Here is a 19,697-nt window from a genome sequence, read left to right on the forward strand (position 1 = left end):
TACACTACAGTTTACCTTGCACTGGATGTTATCCGATTGAAAATTAATCCTGTAAAAATAGAAAATCCAGATAACCAAGCATTTGCTTCAGTTTGATGTGTGATTTTTTTTACAGAAACTTGCAGTTACAGCTGATTAACAACATAATTAAATGGCATCTTCATTCACTCTCATTGCTGTAATTACAGGGGAAAAAAATATGGGCAGTGTCCTAAAGTTCAGTTATCCTTATTTTTACTGTGCTAGTGCTGGTGGTCCCAAGAAGCCCATGATTTCATGCTGCAGAATGTCCAAGCACAGGGAACAGCCTCCCTATAACTCCATCTCCTCTTTACGTCCCAAACTAGGGACTGAGAAACAAACACGTAGGAAAACGAAGTCACATGGTAAGGAAGTAACAGTGTCAGAAGTGGCCTCTGTGCCTTCCCTGTTTGATGTCAGTACAGCATCTGCTAAGTTAGAACAAGCAATAGCAAGAGGCAGATGAGGACACAGTTCGTGCAGGTGGGAAATCCTTAACATCTCAGTCATACTAGTGAAGGAAGCCACTTGAATTACACAGAGGGATGGAGACCAGGAGAGGGGGAACATAAAGACCGGATAATCAGTTATGTAACTATATAGGTGTGGAATAAAATTGCAGGCACAGCTGATAAACTTACATGTCAAATTTGGTATGTGCCCAATCCCCTTCTTTGCATTCCATGTTAATGTGATCATAACTACTTGCATGTATTTGCAGATTTTCCAAATAAATAATTAAAGATGAAATCTTCAAAACATGTTGTAGTCTAAACAGGAAAAGCTCACGCCAAAAAGCAGCCGAAACTTCAAAATGGTAAGGTTCATCTCTTTATCAGTAAAAAACAATTTCCTTAATGTCCAGTGATGACTGCACATTTCTGCGGAACACCTGCTAGAAAAACTTATATCCTGAAAAGAGCAAGCGTGTGAAGACAGAAAATGGATGTGTATTTGCTAGAAGGCATTTTGTGTCAGATTTACGTAGACCTTTATGAGTATACTAAAAAAACAGAAGCTCAGTCAGAATTCAAGCAAAATCAGGGTTTATAAAGCTTTTTTCATAATTTGCCTATGCAATCAGTTATTCAGAAAAAAAAAATAATCTGCATCTCTTGTGATACAACTATATAGAACCTTGAAAGAACTGTCAGGGAGAAGACATCGTAACAGTCTAGCCCACATTGGCACTGTTAATTGTAATGACTCAGAGCCTTTAAGCTGAAGCCCACAAAGAATTAAAACAGCCTTAAGACACTCCAGGAAAATGCTGCTGATCTGTGCAGAGTTCCAACTGTTGTAACAGTTGCTCTAAATTCAGAATCCCTGTTTCGAAAAGGTCACCTCACTTGACGATCTTCACCTGAGGGTGGTAAATCCTTTTCTGTCAGATACCACAGGCTGGCAGTGCTGCCGCAGGCTGGTGCAAAGCCAGCCTGCCAGCAGGGAAGCAAAGCCGGCCTTAACAAGCAATACTGTCATTCATGTACTTGCAGCTGATTTGAAGCAAGAATCTGAAATGAATATTCTTGACAAGTGAACCTAGTAATGGATTTCAAGGATTAGACTGAATCTAGCAGAGGAGAACATCCCAACTCTGAAGACTTCAAATTTTAAATTTCATACTGTTCCCTATATCTTGAACTAAAGCTATTCTTCTATCACTTCACACATGGGAAGCACATAATTACAACCCCAAATTTCAGAAAACTGTCAATACAGTGAATACTCTGCACTACATGCATATAAACATACATACATATTTATAGAGATATATACTTTTCATATAAAGACTGATGTGTCTTCATAAATCTAAAGTCAACCTCACAACTTTATTTCATTCTTCCATCTGGGTGGTGGGTCCTTAATTGGCCACACTGCAGCCACACCCATTTGTTTCTGGCTTCCCAAGGCAAGCACACCAAACAGCTCTTCCCAGAGAAAATGTTAAGTGTAGCTGAAAGGCAGTTCAGCATAGACTCTGCTCCCTACAAACACCATAGGTGGGACAGTGCCCAATTTGGAGGACTGGCCTGGACAGACAGAACCAGTGCCATCCCAACCACCCCCACTGTGTCCCCATGACCCCTTCCATCTCTCCTCAAAGCATGCCCCATGCGCCCACTTTGCAAAGATTAAATAAGCTGCATATTGGAAAAGTACAGAGCAGCAGTCTTACTTTAGTCATTTTAACATTAAAATGTCAAAAAAATGCTGAGGGACACACAGTCCTCAGGGGACTTGGGAATATTTGATTTGAGGCTTCTCAGTTGTCTTTGTTTCACTTGAGGTCAGTAATCCGCTCACACACCAAGATACCACAGTTTGCTGCTGTAGACTATCCCTTTGGTACCAAACAACATTGCTATAAATGCTTTAAATTTAAAACAGGCAGCGACCAGAACCCTGCCACAGTGCAACATGCACATTATGCAGCAGCAGCAGCAGTAGTGGCAGCATGCTGTTGCTGAGTCTCAACTAATGATTGCTGGATCACATCAAGACCAGCACTGACCACACAGTTTGGTCAGAGAGCACACGTGGAGCTGCCAAGCCAGCGATCAATGTGTGTGTAGTGAACTACAGAGGTCTGAGGGCAAGTAACCTCACAGAAATACATGCTGTGAGCATTCACACCATCTGATCTGCAAACTGGATCAGATCTGCTGGTTTGTTGGCAAAGGTGCTCAGACGATGTGGTTGGGATCAAGCCTCTATCAGCTGGCCAAAAGCTGTGTACCACAGGCCCACTGGCAGCAGGCAGGCAGTGGCTCTCAGAGCGGCCCACAGCGAGGCCTCCCGCTGCACGGCCAGAAAAGTATCTCCAGAACAATTCCCTGCCCGCTGGGCGGCCTCGGCAGCTCCCTAGGGACCGCTGAAGCCACGCGGCTGCTCAGGGGCGTTTCACGACGGGAGCCGCGGCACAACTGCGGGTAAAAGCCTCGCTGCGCCAGCCTGGCCCGCTGAGGCAGCGCCGGTACTACACCAGGCGGCAGGCGCGCCCCAGCACCGGGGAGCGAGGACCGGCGCGGTAACTGCCCGATTAGGCCACAGCGGGGCGGCCCGGAGCCGCCCGCCCGCCTTCCCCGCCCAGGGCGGTGCCGCTGCCCTCAGCCCGCCGCGCCTCGGGGGGCGGCAGACGAAAGCGGAAGTACGCCGCTAGCGCGGCCCCGTTCCTCCCCGCCCGTTGTCGCGACTTCCGGTGGCCGCTCTAGCCGGCGCCGCGTCTATGCCCGCGGCGCTGGGGAATGTTTATTGTCGCGGGGAGTCGGCCCAGGACCCGGAACGCCGCCGGGCGCCAGCGGCGGGGCGCCTAGCAACCGGCACCCCCTCGCCGCCCCGCCCGCCGCTGCCCGCCCGCCCGCACGGTAACGGCTGCCGCCCGCCGACGGGCCGCGCTCCTCCTCCTCCTCCCCCTCCTCCTCCACGCCAGCGCCTCGAGGGGCCGCGGGTCGGCGGGCCCGGCCCGGCCGCAGCCCCTGCCCTGGGGGACGCGGGTAGTGCCGGGGGTGGGGGGGGCCGTTGGGCCCCTGCGCGCCCCCCGCTCGCCCGCCGTCCCCTTCAGCCTGAGGTGAGGGGGGCGGCGTGGGGCCTCCCCCGCCTCGCCGCGGCCCCTCCGGCTCCTCCCGCCGCGGTGCCGTTCCCCCCTGGGGCGGGCGGTGCGCTCCAGGGGCCGCCGTGCCGGGAAGGGGGACCGAGCGTCCCCGGGGGGCAGTGGCCCGTTCCCCGGCAGCTGCCGAGCCTCCCCCGGGGGGCTGCCTCGCGGCCCAGTCCCGAAGCGGCGTGCTCGTCCCCGGGAGCTTTGTACAGCCCCGTCCCTGCCGCGGCGGCCGGCGCTGCTCCAGGTACCGAAGCGCAGGCACAGCCCAGCGCTGCCGAGCGGCCGGGGAGCGGCGTGGCTGGGCCGCCGCCTTCTTGCGCTTTGTTTCTGCTGTGCTGGCCGCAGAAGTTTTCGGCTGGGGTTAAAGGGGGAGAAAAAAGATACTTATTTGTTAACCTGAGTGGTGTGACACTGGTGCGTGTAGGGCTCTGGGTGAGATTCCCAGCAGCGGGAACAGGAGGAGCGGTGCTGTTTCCTCAGTCGAGATGCGCAGATGGTGAATGTTTGACTGGGAGGGGGACTAGAGCCTTGCCTGTTGTGTTAAAATACTTTGTAACAGCAAAACAGACTTATTTTTCTTACAATGTTTATGAAGTTGTAAGGGCCACCTAACCGGTCAGTTCTGACTTCTGTCATACTTAGAACAATTTTCCATATATCATAAAGACTTAAAGGTTTGTGCTTAATGCTTGGCATTCAGCTGTTACTGGATGGTATAAGGAAAAGATGGCACAAAATTGGATGCAAGTGAATCTTGCTTTAAATATGAATGGAGCTTTTCAATGAGAAAGAGTTGAGGAAAGTGGCCTGTTATGAATTATTTAAATACATTTCCTGGTCTTGTTCTATAAACTGTTTGGCTTTATTCCTGCAGCTGTATTTGTGTTGGAAGACCCCAGCTCCATGGGGGTGCAGTAGGTTTATGGAAGAGATTTGACAGCAGGATTGGGCATTTGTAGTCTACATGCTTATGGTATAGCTGGTCTCATCATTCTATATGTTGGTCTAATTGGACAAATCACTACCTTGACACTGCTTTTATTCTTATTTGGAAATTTTCTTTCTCCAAAATATATTTATTTCGCTCTGTAGGAAATAGTGATGACTGTGCAAATCTTGAAGGGTGAGAATATTAGCTACAACATGGGCTTTTTCTTTAGGGACAAACTAACTTGCCACTAGAGACAACAAAAAGTAAAACCATGCCCCGCTAGCTCAGTGTTTAACTAAGTTAGTTGTTCAGACCAGAGGATTTTTCTATACAGACAAGTAGTAGCTGTTTGCTCTGAGTTCTGGGTAGTCACCTGACACTGTGACTGTATCGTATCAGAGAATTCAAGCGTATTTCAGAGGTCTGTCACTTCCAGCATTTCATATAGACCTGTTTCCTGGGGGGCTGAACACAAATCTTAAAAAAAAAAAAAGGCACCTTCAGTGGAAGGATGCAATTGAATCTCCTCACTTGTTCCTGATGGGTTTTATTTTATGCGTTCTCTGTTCTCATATGGAGATTCCTGTTAACTTCTTCAGAAATGTATTTCAGGCATTAGTTTGACAAATTGTTTACTGGCACAGTAGTGACATACCCCTTCAGCTGGGCTGTTGGAACTGTTTGTGAGGTTGGTCAGTTGGTGAACTGTTTTGGAGCAAGGTTAAAAATAACCAGTAGAAGTTGCTTATACTTAGGCTGCTGGTGGAAAAGGTGTTTATTAAACAGTTCTGACATTAACGTAACCATTGTTAGATAACCCCCATCTGCCTTCATAGCTCTTGAGTTTCTTGGATCAAAGGTAGCCAAAAGCTTAAAATAATACTTTGTTTATATACCCTGTCCCAAGTGCCTTTCTTCTCTCTTTGATGATGATGGCGTGGTTGGTTTGTTTTGGAACTTTTTGAAGATTGTAAGATTTCAGTGCAGGGTGTTTGTCTTCATAATTGTTTATATGGTATGTAAAATAGGGTTGTGGGCCTAACAGGGGATGTATGGGTAATTCTTTGTTTAAGAACTTAAGTGCTCATTCCTTCCTCCCAAGTATTTCTTATTCTGGGAATTTCTCTGTTTTCAGTGTAGAATATATTACTTTACAGTGTCAAATATCCTTGAGTTAGCTTTTGTTGTTGGGTTTTTTTTATGTGCATTATCATGCTTTGCCTATCCACTTCCCCCACCTCTTTTTTTTATTTCTTAGGGTAATATTCCAGATGTATCCCTGAAATCTATGTTGAAAAGAAAGAATAAACTTTTAAGTTTTCCTTTTTAAATAAAATACAAACTTTTGCAGAGATATATTTAAGGTTTCTTTCTGTGCCGGGGTAGATTGTGTTACACTGGTGCAAGAGAATTTGAAATCAAATTTGGCTAGTTTCTTGGTGCTGGAGAAAGCTGAATGAAGTACATAATTCAAAAGAAATGCTGCACGTATAGACAAGTAAATGATTTTATTTTCAATTTTAGCCTATTATTTAATTAGCATTAACTGGTAAAATATAATTTTAGAAATGAGATTTAAGCTGCCAGAATTCTAAGGTTCAGATGAGAGAACCTTTGGGCAAAATTAACCAACAAAACCTAAGCTGGGGTCAATAAAATCAACTTAGGCATTTGCAAATGCAGAACTGGGAAGAACCAGATGTTTGGTTTCTACTTAGTCCCTCTGTTCTGCAAGTGTAACTGCATAAATATGGAATAGTAATGGGCTTATATGTAAGGCTGTTGCTTGATCTCAAAACATATTTGTAAAAGCATGGGAGCATTATTTTCCCCATTTTGCAGATAGGAGACAGAAATGGAGAAATTCAGTTTTTTGTGAAATAATGTAATGGGGTCAGGGCTATGCAGCAGGGATACAGTGGTGTGTATCAATAGCACAGAAGACAAGACAAAACTGGGAAAGAGGAGAATCCAAGTGGTTTTTAGGACTTCTGTGTTCCAGCTAACCATGCAACTGGAAAGATGTATAAATAACGACATCTATCTTTCTTCTTTTATATATATATATAATTTTTTAGAGAGAACATTGTTACACTTTTTTTATAAACATGTTCTTCAGATTTTTTTTATATAGTGGATATATTACTATTTTTTAAAAATGTTTATCTTGCTTTTGTTCATATGGTTCCTATTTGGGTTTCTTCGAGACTTTCTAAAGAAAGGTAGCAGGACGTCTTTTCTCTAGATTTTCTTCTTTGTTGTCAGTACAGTGTGTGACATTCAAATGAACACTTAAGGCAGAGAGAGGTTGTAACAGGTTATGTTTACTGCTTGGACAGAAGCATCCAAGTCTAGAAACAGTTTGGTTTAGCTGCTATTTCTAAACCATGCATTGTAAGAGGTTAACATTGTATTTATACACTGAATGGGAATGGATGTATTCAGAATTGTTGACACTTATGATTCAGGTTTTCAAAGAACACAGGTGGTATTTAACAGCAGCAAATAAAGAGTTTTCTCAATATGAATGAGAAACTTGGTGATTAATATTTGAAATGTTCGATATTTGAGTGAAAAGTTTAACATGTTTCTGTTAGATCAAGTAACATTAAAGCAGAAAAAAGGCAGTTTTCAGTATTTTTATGCTGAAGTCAGATACTACTTCTATAACAAATTATGTCCCCTTTTAACTGAATGTCACAAAATAGTCTAGAATATTAGCTACAGTTCAAACGAAATTTCAGATTAAAAAGCACCTCCCTAAATATCTGGGAATTTTCTTTCAGAAACTTTCAGAACTTTCTTGAACTTTCAGAACATGGCTAATGAAAATGGGGACTACTGTAATATTGTATAGTTTTTCTCCCATTAAAATCTACGTGAGTAGATTGTACCTCTAACCAGAATACACCATAATTGCTGAAAACATCCTTACTGACAGCTCCACAGCATATTAATGTTCTTTTTTCCTCTAGATCCCCCTTTAATGATAGATCTCTTCCTTTTAAATTGTATTTTTCTTCTTTCAACCACTTTTTCCTTTGTTCTGAATGAACACATGACTTTTCTCCTTAGATTTGCTTAAGACAAGCCATCAGGGTTTTATGGGGATGTTATTGTACAGTGTTATGGTTTGCTTAGAGGTTAGCAACCTTTCAAGGCCGTTATGCACGACACTGGTATTCTTTCAGAATGTAGAGATTGAGGTTCCCAGTAAACACTTGCTGATAATTGGGCGACGCTGCTGATTGGAGGTATCTTGTTTTCTTACATGGCAATAGTTCCTGGGTTCCAGTAAGTGAACTTGGCGAGAGCCAGGAGTTGGAGCCAGGGTGGAAAACAAATGCCTGTCTGAAGATGCCACAGCTTCCACCTCCTTGCTCTGAGCTGGCCCTGCCTGTATGCATGCCATTCAAAATCTGCATATGTGCTATCTTTGGATATGGTGCCATAAATTACTAACCCAATCTGTAGTAGTCCGTCAAAACCAGATGGGATAAGTCATTTCTAACTTTGAGGATTCATATAATTTTTGGTGTTTAAAAAAAAAAAAAAAAGGATCCGGGAATGCTGATTAGTTACTGTTTGTTCTCATCATTCCCTGCTTCCCTTCCCCCTCCTCCCATCCCACACACACATCCTTTGGTTTTTCTGGTTTTCTCTTGCTGTTTCTTCATCTCTTTTCTGTGTTATCACCCATCTTGCCTTTTCTCATATTGGACAAGCCAACAACTACAGAATAAGTCTTTCAGCCATGAACAATCCGCACAGTAGAAACAGCAACCATCACAGCAGTTGACCCAGTACATCATGCACATCTGCTTTGTAGTTTATTACTTCTCTATTGTCAGTAAGTTGTAGTCAAATATGCACCTTGAGTGAGCTCTGGATTAGAGGCTATGGCATGATGTTTCATCACAGTTAGATGAAAATACTGGTAATGTTAATTTTGTATTTTGAAGATTTCTGATACAGAATGTAAGGCCAAAACATATAAAGTGATATAAATGTGTTACCATGTGTTAGATATGTATATGGTAGTTCTCGATGCATGGTCTTCTGCTTCTTCCATGGCAGTGACCATGTAAAGCATTTCATATATTTGACTATTTCTCTTTGCTTTTGCTCTTTGCTTTCTGTTGTGTTCATTTTGGATGAAATACTGCTAAAATTTTAGATGAATGGATTGAGATAATATTGCCTCTATCTCAGGCTGTATTCTACTTAAGCTACTTCTGGAGTTAAATGTAAGATTTTTACATTCTTCTACAAAGAAAAATTCCGTAGTGACCTACAGTATTTTGATGTAAATCCTTTTCACTATATACCAGTGTTCTTGCTCTTTTCCCCTCTCCCCAAATGCTTCACCTGAGACTTGAAATGTCTGCTGTCTTGGCTTTGGTATGCTCCCAGAAGAGATGTCAGGGAGTTTCAGGCTGGGTTGAGCGGTAGCCCAACTCCCCCCGTCTTATGATCCTCCTCCCCCTCTTGAAGTGTGTGTTAGGAATGTCACCTTCACAGTGCACAGGCAGATTGGATGCTTCCTGGCTGCCTTAGTTTGCTGCGCGGGCATGGGGTGGGCATCCTGTGCCTTCAGTTACTCATGCTTTTCCTCAGCAACACTCAATTTTATTCTGAATGTAGAATTTGTTCGTTCTCTGCAGTTCCTGTGGGCAGTGCAGAAGGGGGTGAGAGGCCACTGCGACTCAGCCCAGGCTGTTGCTGCCACCAGGACATTCTGTATAGTTTCTGTTATGGTATTATACTGGGAGAGATAGGCCAAGAGTGCTGGATGAAGATGGGAAAGCTGTAGTAGCAGGCTGTCTACAGGCTGCAGTTTGTGTAACCTGTGTTAGTTCGGAGTTATTCAGCAGGCTCGTCCATTCCAACAGAAATGTGAAGCTGTTCAGAATTATCAACTTCAGCAGTCAGAGAAGTGCTTTTTCCTGAGGTGTCTAATGACATCCTCAAATGAGCTGAGGAAAGATTATCCACTGGGGCTATGGAAGAAGTTTCAGTAATCTTTACTGTGTCCTAATATAGTCGGTAGAGAGTTGTAACATATTTAACTGGCATATATATTACACATATATACATATGTGCATGTGTGTATATACACTATTTCTGTTAAGTCTGGCAGCATGTCTTCAAACAAGTAACGTATTTTCTAGCATACAGGATGCAGACACTCCCCCTCCCCACACAAAGTTAACTTAAATGAGTCAGAGTGTAGTCACTTCTGCTTCTTGTCTCATTTAAGGGCCGGATGTATACAGTGGTATTAATAGGCAATTTTCTGCTGGTATGTTTAATTTTGTTATTTTTGTTTCTCAGGATGTGATCTTCATGGTGAGCTGGTGGGAAATTGAGTTGTAAATCACCCCAATGGATGCGGACAGTGATGTTGCATTGGACATTTTAATCACAAATGTAGTGTGTGTTTTTAGAACAAGATGTCATTTAAACTTGAGGAAGATCGCATTAGAAGGAGCAAATGTGATATACAAGCGTGATGTTGGGGTAAGAGATCCAACATACCTCAAATACCTGTTTTTACAAATGTTTCTTAAGCTAGGCATCAATATCTCTGTAGGGTGGATAAAGAAAAGCATAGTTTTATTTCTGTATTTCTGTCTTGACAGGCATTTAGTCTGTCATACACTAAATGCACATTAAGGGGAGTGGGTAAATACTGTCTCAGAAGACTGTAGCTAGTGAGGTGAATATTGGGAATAAGGTATGTGTTGAGACCTCTTACACCTCAGAGTCCATTTTGCCTCTCAAAATTTGATGGTTTTGTCAAGAAAATATATCCTGATAAGGAGTCAGTAATGTGGGAGTCACTGTAATAAAAAATTAGCGCAATGCTCATGGCTTGCAGCTTTTTATTCAGAAGAAAATACCTTCATTTAATCAATTTTGTGAACACTGAATCACTAGCTGCGATATTCCATGCTTATTTTGATCTTCTTGGGAGCTAGGTTTTTTTTAATTACTGAAAGAGATGAAGGAACAATTCAAGGCTATCAAAAAGAAAGAATTAGTGTAACAGTCAGCTTGTCTATAGCAGTTGATTTTTTTTTTCCCCCAGTATGAAACTAACTACCACTAATTCCCAATATTACACTTCTATTTCTCTTTTTAGAAAGTATTAATGAAGCTTAGGAAACCTAGGATTACGGCCACAATTTGGTCCTCAGGAAAAGTTATTTGCACAGGAGCCACAAGGTGAGTTCGTGAAGATTCTTTCTCTAGCTCTAAGTTCTTGTGTATTTTAAAATACAATGTTGTAAATTAAGATGGCAAGAGGCAGTATTTGCCACTATTAAGATTCACTCACACTGTATCACACACAGATCTTTGCCAAGCTGTGTATCTGGGAGGAAGTTTTCTCTGTGAAGTGGCTATTTCAGTCTGAGTTGAAATCTTAAGCAACATTAGCTCAGCCTTATGGGAGAGAAACAGAGAAGACTACTTTATGAAGAAAATCCTAGAGATTTCGTTTGAGAGCTCTTCAAGATTTCTGTGCTTTTAGCCAGAACTTGAAACTTGGGAAGGAATGACCTTTTTTGAGGGATATCTCTTGTTCTTTCACAAAAACCCACCTGAATTTGATCAAGTTGTGCGATGTTGAGGGAGTGGAAAGAAGCAAAAGCAGACTATCAGCTCGGGTACATCTGAGACTCACTAAACTCAACAGCTCAATTCCTTTAAGATATGTTTGTATTGTGGAGTAAGGATAAGGTACAACAGTAATTTTGCATACTTTCTGTATGGGAGATGATTGTTCAGTATGTTAAATCCAGGCTACCCGTGATCGTATTTGTATTGTAAGGGTATTTAGTATAATCTAATACATCTCCCACTTCAGGTGGAGCCAAGTGCCAAGATATGCTTTAAATGGGGCATAAAGGACTCCCATTTGAATATCTAGATAGTTAAAATGTAGCATGTACAGTAGGATAAAATGAAGACTGTTCATGTGATCACGGTTCATGTACTACATGATACAACTGTTCATTTTGTAGTCTAAGGTAGCTATTGTGGTATGTGTGCACTCAGATATATGCTTCATTTCTTTTAATGCTAGATTCTTTTCTTTCTCTATAGTGAAGAAGAAGCTAAATTTGGTGCCAGACGATTAGCTCGTAGTCTACAGAAACTAGGTTTTCAGGTAATTCTAATGAAAAAGAGCTTGTATGACTCAAGCAATGCTGGTAGACCACTTTTCAGAAAGAAACAAAAATGAGGGAATGTAACAATTTAGCAGTGAACATGTTTTCACTTTGTTGTGACCTGACAGACTTCCCACTCCTGTTGTGACCCAATGATAGACTTCCTGCCCACTACTCAGAGTGGGGAATCTGGTTCACCAGTTATGGGCCTGAGTGGTACAAACAAACACTAGGACTCACAGTGTGATTAATATGATTACTTTAATAAACACCATAAACCAGTGCTCACAAGCAAACCACTACCACTCAATATAATGGAGGCAGTGATCATATGTTGATCACCCTTGATAGTATTATAATAAGCAACACACAGAAAGGTAGGAAAAATAGACTACAGAGTTGATTAAAACATCATAGTAAGCTACAAGTGGAAGAAAGTAAATAAGACATATGACCTGCTCAGGGAAGGCAGTGTGATGATGGTAGGGAATCTCAGGCCAGCTGAGGGGGAGTTCCATCAAGCGCGCTCTGAGTCAAGATTTTATACCCTTGCAGTCATGTAGGCTTTTTGTATGGATAATTTTGATAAGCAAGCCTTTTTTATCAACTTAGACACAACATGAGGTACTACAACACTGGATGTGTGCTCCCCCTGAGCTGGTAGACTGTTTTTATCTCTGGGGTTTGTTCCCTTTGAGGCGGAGGGTGCAAGCAAGGCAGTGTTATCACATATGCACACTAGAGATCAAGAGCCTCAGAAAGGAGAAACTACCCAGCTTACATCCGATCGCGCTGCTCTGTTATGGCTTCAATGGCAATTTCCCTTCTTCAGTACACTTCTTGTTTTTTCCAAACATCAGCCTGAACCTCACATACTGGGATGCCCTTTTTGTGTCAGCATACATTTTCCAGATGCTGGTTAAAGACAAGCAGTTTTATTTTGTGGATTTCAGTTCCATTTGGTGCCCTAGAGTAATGCTTCTTCACTGGCTAATGAACAACAAAATTTGTTTAATAGATTAACCACTCACAGATGGAATAGATAGAATTGGATAGAATTTACAATATCTTGAAAGATTTATTTGGAGGGAGTGCTGAAGAATATAAGCCTGTCATTTGAACATAATTTTCCCTCATTTCTGATGGAATAACAGATATGAGCTCATCTTGTTAAGGGCAGATTTGAGGTTCTTTAATTGGAAGAGGGGAGAAAAAGCACTTCTGTGCTGTCAGGTTGCACAGCAGGAAATAAGCCAAATAAAATACTTGTGACGTGACACCCTTCTGTTTTCTGGGTTTGGGTTAACGTTACCAGTCAAAAACACCACTTGCATTTCATAGCAATGAAACAACAAAGTGAATGGCTTAAAATGACACATTTTAATAATCTAAAACTTCCTGGTAGTCAGTTGCGCTGTTTACCCACAGACAATTAGACACAGTGGCTGTCCTTTGGCAGAGAGAGGCTCCCTTTGATTGTAGTACATAAAGGCAGTGGTGACAGACGATGTCAGTAATGCTGCATCAGACCCAAGCAGAAGTTAGACACGCTTACTGTTACAAATGCATACATTAGACCCAGCCTCTTAAAGTTGGAATGGAACATTAAATTAGTGAGGTGAACAGTGCTTCCAGGGGGAATGCACCAAGTTTTATAAGCAATTTTAAGTGCAGTGTATTTTCAAGATTAAATCGATAGTTGACTTTTTATAAGGATAAGTTGTTTCTACTGGCAAGTCCTTCTAAAAAGTATTGATTGAGGAACGGGCATTTTAAGCTTAGGCAACCTTGGTAAATGAACAAAAGTTTCTTCAGTGATGCTGGCAACACTGACTTCTCAGCAGTGCATTTGTTTGTTTAGGAATTGTCTGTTGACTATTTTATTGTCATCTAGAATGGCTGTGGTAAAAAATAACTGAAAGCCAGTAGTTTGAGCTGGGTTTTGGAAAGTAACAGAGTAGACGAACAGCTTGCCATACTGGCCAATGGAGATTTGAAACAAAGCCATTTTCACTTTTATTCATATGCTTCGCTTTAATAAAAATGGTGTATAATGACAAGGCATTAAAGAAGCTTTCAGGTTGTGTAAGATTTTTGTAACAATTAATTTTAAGCTTTTTCTCTGTTTATTTTGGTGTTCAATGAGCTGCTTAATTTAGTTGATTTTCAGTTTGGAGGTGTTTAGTACAGCAATGTGAGTCGTTTCTGTGTCTCATTCTTAAACTGTATTATAACCATATAATACAACTGTGAAGTACCTAGTTCAATGGTTACCGTACCATAGAAGGATAAAGCAAGAGATTGAGTCCATTAAGCATTGTTTAGATTCCTATAAGAAATGCATCAGTCAGAAGGGGTTTTTTTTGAAATCTCATCAAAATATTCTGATTAGTATTCTTCTAAATTTATTTTTGCTACCCATATATCTGCCTTGCTGGAAACTGAATTTCTAATATCTCTTTTCCTCTCTTTTGAAAAGGTTATTTTCACAGATTTTAAAGTTGTGAATGTTTTAGCAGTGTGTAACATGCCCTTTGAGATCAGATTGCCAGAATTTACGAAGAATAACAGACCTCATGCGAGGTACGGTGGGATTTTTAAAGAATTGTTGTCTTTGTATGCTTCTTAAGCTTTTCTTTTCCAGTTTTAGATCTATCTTTTTTACCTTTTATTTTGTTTTCTAGTTATGAACCAGAACTTCATCCTGCCGTGTGTTACAGAATAAAAACTCTCAGAGCTACCTTACAGATTTTTTCCACAGGCAGTATCACAGTTACAGGTATTTTGATGTCAAAAATAAATACTTAACTTGTTGGGAATATTTAACTTCAGGGCTAGTAGGTTTAGGAAAGGAAGACATTTAAAACAGTCAGAAGATACATTGAAGGCATTTTGTTTCCCAGTGCTAGCATCTAGTTTGTTTTTTAGTGGAAGAGCCAGAAGAGTTGTAGAGGAAGTGTTACTATTGGTAGGCTCAAAAATTACTTTGATTGAATGTATGTAGTCTATTTTTTTTATAAAACCAGAATTGAGATAGGACTAGAGAATGCAGGTATTATTTGCCTAAATATTTTAATTTTCTTCCTTTTTTTCATCTTCATAGTGTTGTGAACTACACTGCACGTAGCATTAACATCCCTTTCATAAATACTTGCTTCCAAACTGGAGATTTATGGAAATGTATAGGATAGGATAGCATTTTGTCATAACTGAAGTTGACCAATACTTGCAGTTCTTGAGACTTGTGTTCTCTTCTGTTAAAGCTCAACTGAGAGAGAACCACCACCTGAATCACAGGCATCAGTGATTTTTCCGATCTAATCAGAGATGTCATTGTCCTGGGTCTTGGAGACGCCATGCTATGTTTTTTCCTCTTTTGCTAATTTTTATTTTCCATTTTTTGTTATGTTTGCTTGTGAGGTGTCCACCACAGGTTTCCAAATGCGAGAAGCCAGGTTTTTGAGAGCATACTTGTTAAAATGACACAGAACTAAAACCATCACTTTATATCACATAAGCGGGAATTGTCTTGCAGTTGTTAGAGCTCAGCTACTGATTCTGAAGTTGGGTAGGGATTTTTACTTCCAGATCTTCCTTAATTAACAAATACCTAGGTTTTATGGGGAACATTTTTCACAAAATATCAGAAGTGTTTTTTAAAGAAGACAAACTCCATGTTTGGTAATCTGAAAATATAGGGCTAAAAAGGATTTCAAGATAACAGTAAATGTTCTGAACAGAGCAACTGGTCTAGCCAAAACTGGAAACTAAATTTAAAATACGTAAGAAGCTTGAGCATCACTGTAGTAATAAAAGGCTTTCAGTGTGTCTTGCCATCCTCCTAACAAGATTTAGCCTTCCTGTAAGATTATTATTACTCTGTAAAGGGGACAAAATCACTTTCATATTTACAGAATTGCTCATTCTAATATTAAGGCAAATATGGTAAACATCAAAGTTTTACTTCCTTCTGATCTACTTGTTAGAGTGAGTTTGAAATATCTCAGTTGGGTTTTAAGGCTTCTGTTTTGCCTAGGCCTGCCTTCTAGGGGAAAAAATGTGCACGGTCTTACCCTTCTTGTTCTAAAAATGTTTTAAATTACTTTTCAGCCTTGCTGTACTCCCTCTCAAGTGCATTCAGATGAGCTTCCTTTTGACCATTCATGTTTCTGTAGTCATAGTATTTGTCATGCCACTAACTCTTGAGATACATAATTAGAAATGCTATTAAAAAAAACAGGAACGTGGGTTTTTTAATGGAACAAGTATAAAAATATTTAAGAGTTACATTAAAAAAAGAAAAGAAAAAGAAATTATATGTAATAAGTAGTATTAATTTTTCCTCTAAAATGAGTGATGAGAGGGTTGTTTTGGGATTTCATTTTGGTTTGGTGGGGTTTTTTTTCCTTCTCTTACCCTCCCTGCAATGACGATCCAGTTTTTACATGTCTTAAAACCTAGAGAGTAGCTTTTTTTTTTTTTTTACAAGAACTGTTTGCCTACTCCTGCAGCCACTTTCTGATGGCTTCCTCTATAAATTGCATTTCTATAATAGCAAACAAATTTAAGGAAGGTGCAGTATCTGCCCAGAAGGCAGGTAACCATTCACCAGGCTTGTTTTAGGTGAGTGCTTAACTTGAGAAGTTTGAAAATACAGAAAGAATCCTATTCCATTCCATTTTCTTTCTGACTGAGCATGTAAATTTAGACAATATTTCCATAATTACTTAGATAAGTAAGTTCTGACTTGTTATTCATGATTTTGGGGAACCATTTTGAACAGTTCTCAATACTTGGAAGAAACTTTTGAAGTCTAAAACGAGGTTAAAAAACCCTGAGTTCACAATCATCAAAGCACATGAGAAATTGCTGATTTCATTCATCAGCATCACCAGACTTCTGTCCAGAATGGATTTCTTCTGGCTGTTACTGCTTGCTTATTTGCAGTTGTAATTGTTCATTGCATTATGATCTAGTACTGTTGGAAAGCATCACTAGCTCATTTTTCTTCTTTCCCCAAATGCTCATAGATCATGATAGTTAATCTTCATATGCTTCATCCTGAGACAGTAACCATTTCCTGGCTTGCAGGTTTTGACCTGAGATCAGTGGTGGGGCTGTTTGCAAAATCCAGGAAGTAATAGACCATAATTTTCAAATATAAACTTGCTTGAAACATGCGTGGGTTAAATCCAGTATTATGTAGTGGTAGTTTTTGTTGGTAGTTTTTTAAAACAAGAGATAAAAGTGGCTAGGCTTGGAGTAATACAAATTCCTAGAAGACTAGCATAAGTAAAATAATTTCTTTTGCCTTTGCTGCCTTCTCTGGGCTGCTTAAGCCAGTAAATCAAAAAAGCTATTACAAAATTAAATGACAGTATTATTTGTAGTCCAGCCATTGACCATTGTAGAACATCTTGCAGATTTCATGTGAGACTCTCTTCTAAGTGAAAGCGGTCAGAGGAACACCACATTAAATTGGGAGAAATGAGGGAGAAATTATTGTTGACTATAAGGTTGTGGTAATTAAAAATATCAAGGCTATTTTACAGATATTATGATTGTTTTAATTTCTGATTCCCTGACTTTTCTCTCCCTACTGCTTTGTTGTTTTTTTTTAAATATGTCTCAGGGCCAAACGTAAAGGCTGTTGCCAGTGCTGTGGAACAGATTTACCCATTCGTGTTTGAAAGCAGGAAATAAATTTTATAAATCACCACTTGATGGTTAGGTTCCCTAACCAAGCACCTTTAAAGACTGCTGCACATTGGACTAAAAGCAAAAAGGAAAACTGGACCAACCATAGCAGGGGAATACAGACTCTTTTACTTGCTCGTGGCCACAGTATAAACTCCAGTTCTTTTGGATTTTACTCTTAACAGTGCTGTATTGTAAAAACGGAAGTTTACAAGATATGAAATTGCTGCTTTTAAAAAGACATTCTATTTATTTTTGCAGTAATTTCTGTGTATTCATAAGCAAAGCTGTCACGATGTGCACTACCTTTAAAACATAATTTTTTTTTTTTTTTTTTAGTTTGAGCTTGTGTTTTATTTGTGAATAGTCTTTTACATTTTTGTATGCTGAATATTGGGCACCAAAGAAGCTGTAAAAGTTACCTTTTTCACCTGATGAATGTGCACAAATAAAAGTTTGGAAAATATTTCTCTTCATACCTGTTCTGTTATATTCCTTTCCCTTTTTCTATTACAGTTAAAATTGTATAGTTGCAAATTAATTTGAAACAATGTAAGAATAGTCTTTTGCTGATACCTTCTGTTTCTATTTGTAGTATGTGTAAAACATTGTGCGTGGGTTAGATTGAAATCTATAGTAGTTACGTATGTTTATCCGAGGATGAAATTTGGTTTGTTCCCTTAATTACATGCCAGACTTCAAGTATTTTCTTGCTGTTACATGAAGAAAAGACATTTCTAAATATAAAGTTCTACAGCAAGTGTTTTCCTGTAGATGATGGGGAAATCTTATCAACTAAAGAAGCTACTGTAGAAATACCAACTGCCTTGTCCAGCGACTGGATGCAAAAGGAGAAAAATTACTATGTGAGCTTCGATTTTCAGGAAAGTTGTGTTGTGCTTCAACTCAAGAAGATGGTATGGTCACGCTAATCCAGCCCCAGGCTATTGCTGAATGATTAACACAGACCTTTTCTACACTCTTCTTACTGTATAACATTTTCATGACAGGAGCTGCCAACAAGCAATGAAGCTTGATTCTGGCATGTATTGTTATTGGTGTTAATCTTGGACTTGGAAGCCAGTAGATGTTTCTCTCAATAAGTGCACATTTGAAGCAGAAGAGAGGTGAATGCTTAAAAGTAACTGCAAATGCTACTTTTTAAAAAGACACAATAAATATGTATAAATGTATGTATGTCTTTTTTCCCTATCTCACTGAAGAGAAATGTAACACTGCTGTTGTGTGCTGCAGGTAATATACAGTCTTGGTGCTACAAATAGAAAACCATGAGCTGTTATTGTACCAGAAGTCACAGCTGTGAAAGAAAGGTGGAAGAACATCCTGAAGAAGTAAATACCTAGCATAATGTATTTAATCTGGCTGAGGGGATGGTATAGAAATGGGGGCCGTCTGTAGTGACTTCATGCAGAAATTATGGAAGGGAAGGAATAGCATGGGAAATGCTCAACCAAACCCCTCAGAACAAAAAGAAAGAAGCAATAATTTGCTTTAAGTGATATATTCGTAAAAGCCCTTTTAAGCTCAGTGTAGGCAGGAAAGAGAGGACTTGTAACTGTGAAATTACTAAGCTGAGTCCAGCAGTCATGGAGTTCGTGATAAAGAGCAGGGAAGGAGATGCTTGCTATATGCAAGCTTTCCAGTTTGCATAGAAGATAATATGGACTCCAGCACTCCTGACACTAATGAGGATTTTGTGAAAACTTATAGGGAACAATGACCAAACCACCATTAGGGAACACTAGTGTATTACTACAATTTAAAAAAGAAAAAGCAGAAGGTATTGTAACAATGAACAACATTATAATGGGTTTTCCAGGACCGAAGTGTAGTCCTTAGCTGACAGATGAGGATTTGGCCATTATAACTATAGTAGCTGTCTTAAATTAGGCTTGCCTCTTTTTCTTTTGATCAAATTGCAAAGCACTTGACTGCTACCAGTGAAATTCTGGTACTTTTATGAAGCATATGTGTCTCCTAAATTTATCTATGGAGAAAGAGGAAAGTTTTGCTTTTTTGTTAACACTGTCATGCAGTATGAAATCTGCCTGTTAGAACAAAAATGGAAGGTAATAATAGGCTGCAATGTGCTAAAATGGGAACTGTTCCTTTTGAAGTGCGGCTTAGACCCATGCTAGTGGTTTGAGGCCTTTGTAACAATCCATAAGGGAGCCAAAAAGCACGCTACTAAACTTGTGGGGTAGTACTGAGAATAATAGCAAGTAAAAGATCCCTTGAAATGTGTGCTTAC

The 19,697-nt window shown here is 40.2% G+C and overlaps 1 protein-coding gene across 3 annotated transcripts; it reads left to right on the forward strand.

The window, feature by feature from the left end:
* The first annotated feature begins 3,199 nt into the window (after nucleotides 1–3,199).
* TBPL1 (TATA-box binding protein like 1) lies at nucleotides 3,200–18,278 on the forward strand. Of its 3 annotated transcripts, none has more exons than XM_037393102.1 (7): nucleotides 3,200–3,389; nucleotides 9,888–10,073; nucleotides 10,699–10,781; nucleotides 11,664–11,727; nucleotides 14,208–14,311; nucleotides 14,413–14,507; nucleotides 14,992–18,278. In XM_037393102.1, exons 2-7 carry the CDS (start codon nucleotides 9,939–9,941, stop codon nucleotides 15,033–15,035), a joined length of 525 nt encoding a protein of 174 aa, XP_037248999.1. In that variant the 5' UTR covers nucleotides 3,200–3,389; nucleotides 9,888–9,938; the 3' UTR covers nucleotides 15,036–18,278. The 3 variants fall into 3 exon arrangements, with proteins under 3 accessions (XP_037248999.1, XP_037248997.1, XP_037248998.1); XM_037393100.1 differs by having other exon boundaries at nucleotides 3,201–3,389; nucleotides 17,361–18,278; XM_037393101.1 differs by lacking the exon at nucleotides 3,200–3,389 and adding an exon at nucleotides 3,491–3,592 and having other exon boundaries at nucleotides 17,361–18,278.
* Nucleotides 18,279–19,697: the final 1,419 nt, after the last annotated feature.

Source organism: Falco rusticolus, chromosome 6 (genome assembly GCF_015220075.1).
Source record: "Falco rusticolus isolate bFalRus1 chromosome 6, bFalRus1.pri, whole genome shotgun sequence".
In the NCBI taxonomy this organism is placed as follows: Eukaryota; Metazoa; Chordata; class Aves; order Falconiformes; family Falconidae; genus Falco; species Falco rusticolus.

Coding starts and splice junctions, on each gene's coding strand:
- TBPL1 (XM_037393100.1), top strand. CDS start 9,939: ATGGATGCGGACAGTGATGTTGCATTGGACATTTTAATCACAAATGTA. Junction 10,074..10,698: donor TATACAAGCGTGATGTTGGG/GTAAGAGATCCA, acceptor TTCTCTTTTTAG/AAAGTATTAATGAAGCTTAG. Junction 14,508..17,360: donor AGGCAGTATCACAGTTACAG/GTATTTTGATGT, acceptor AATATGTCTCAG/GGCCAAACGTAAAGGCTGTT.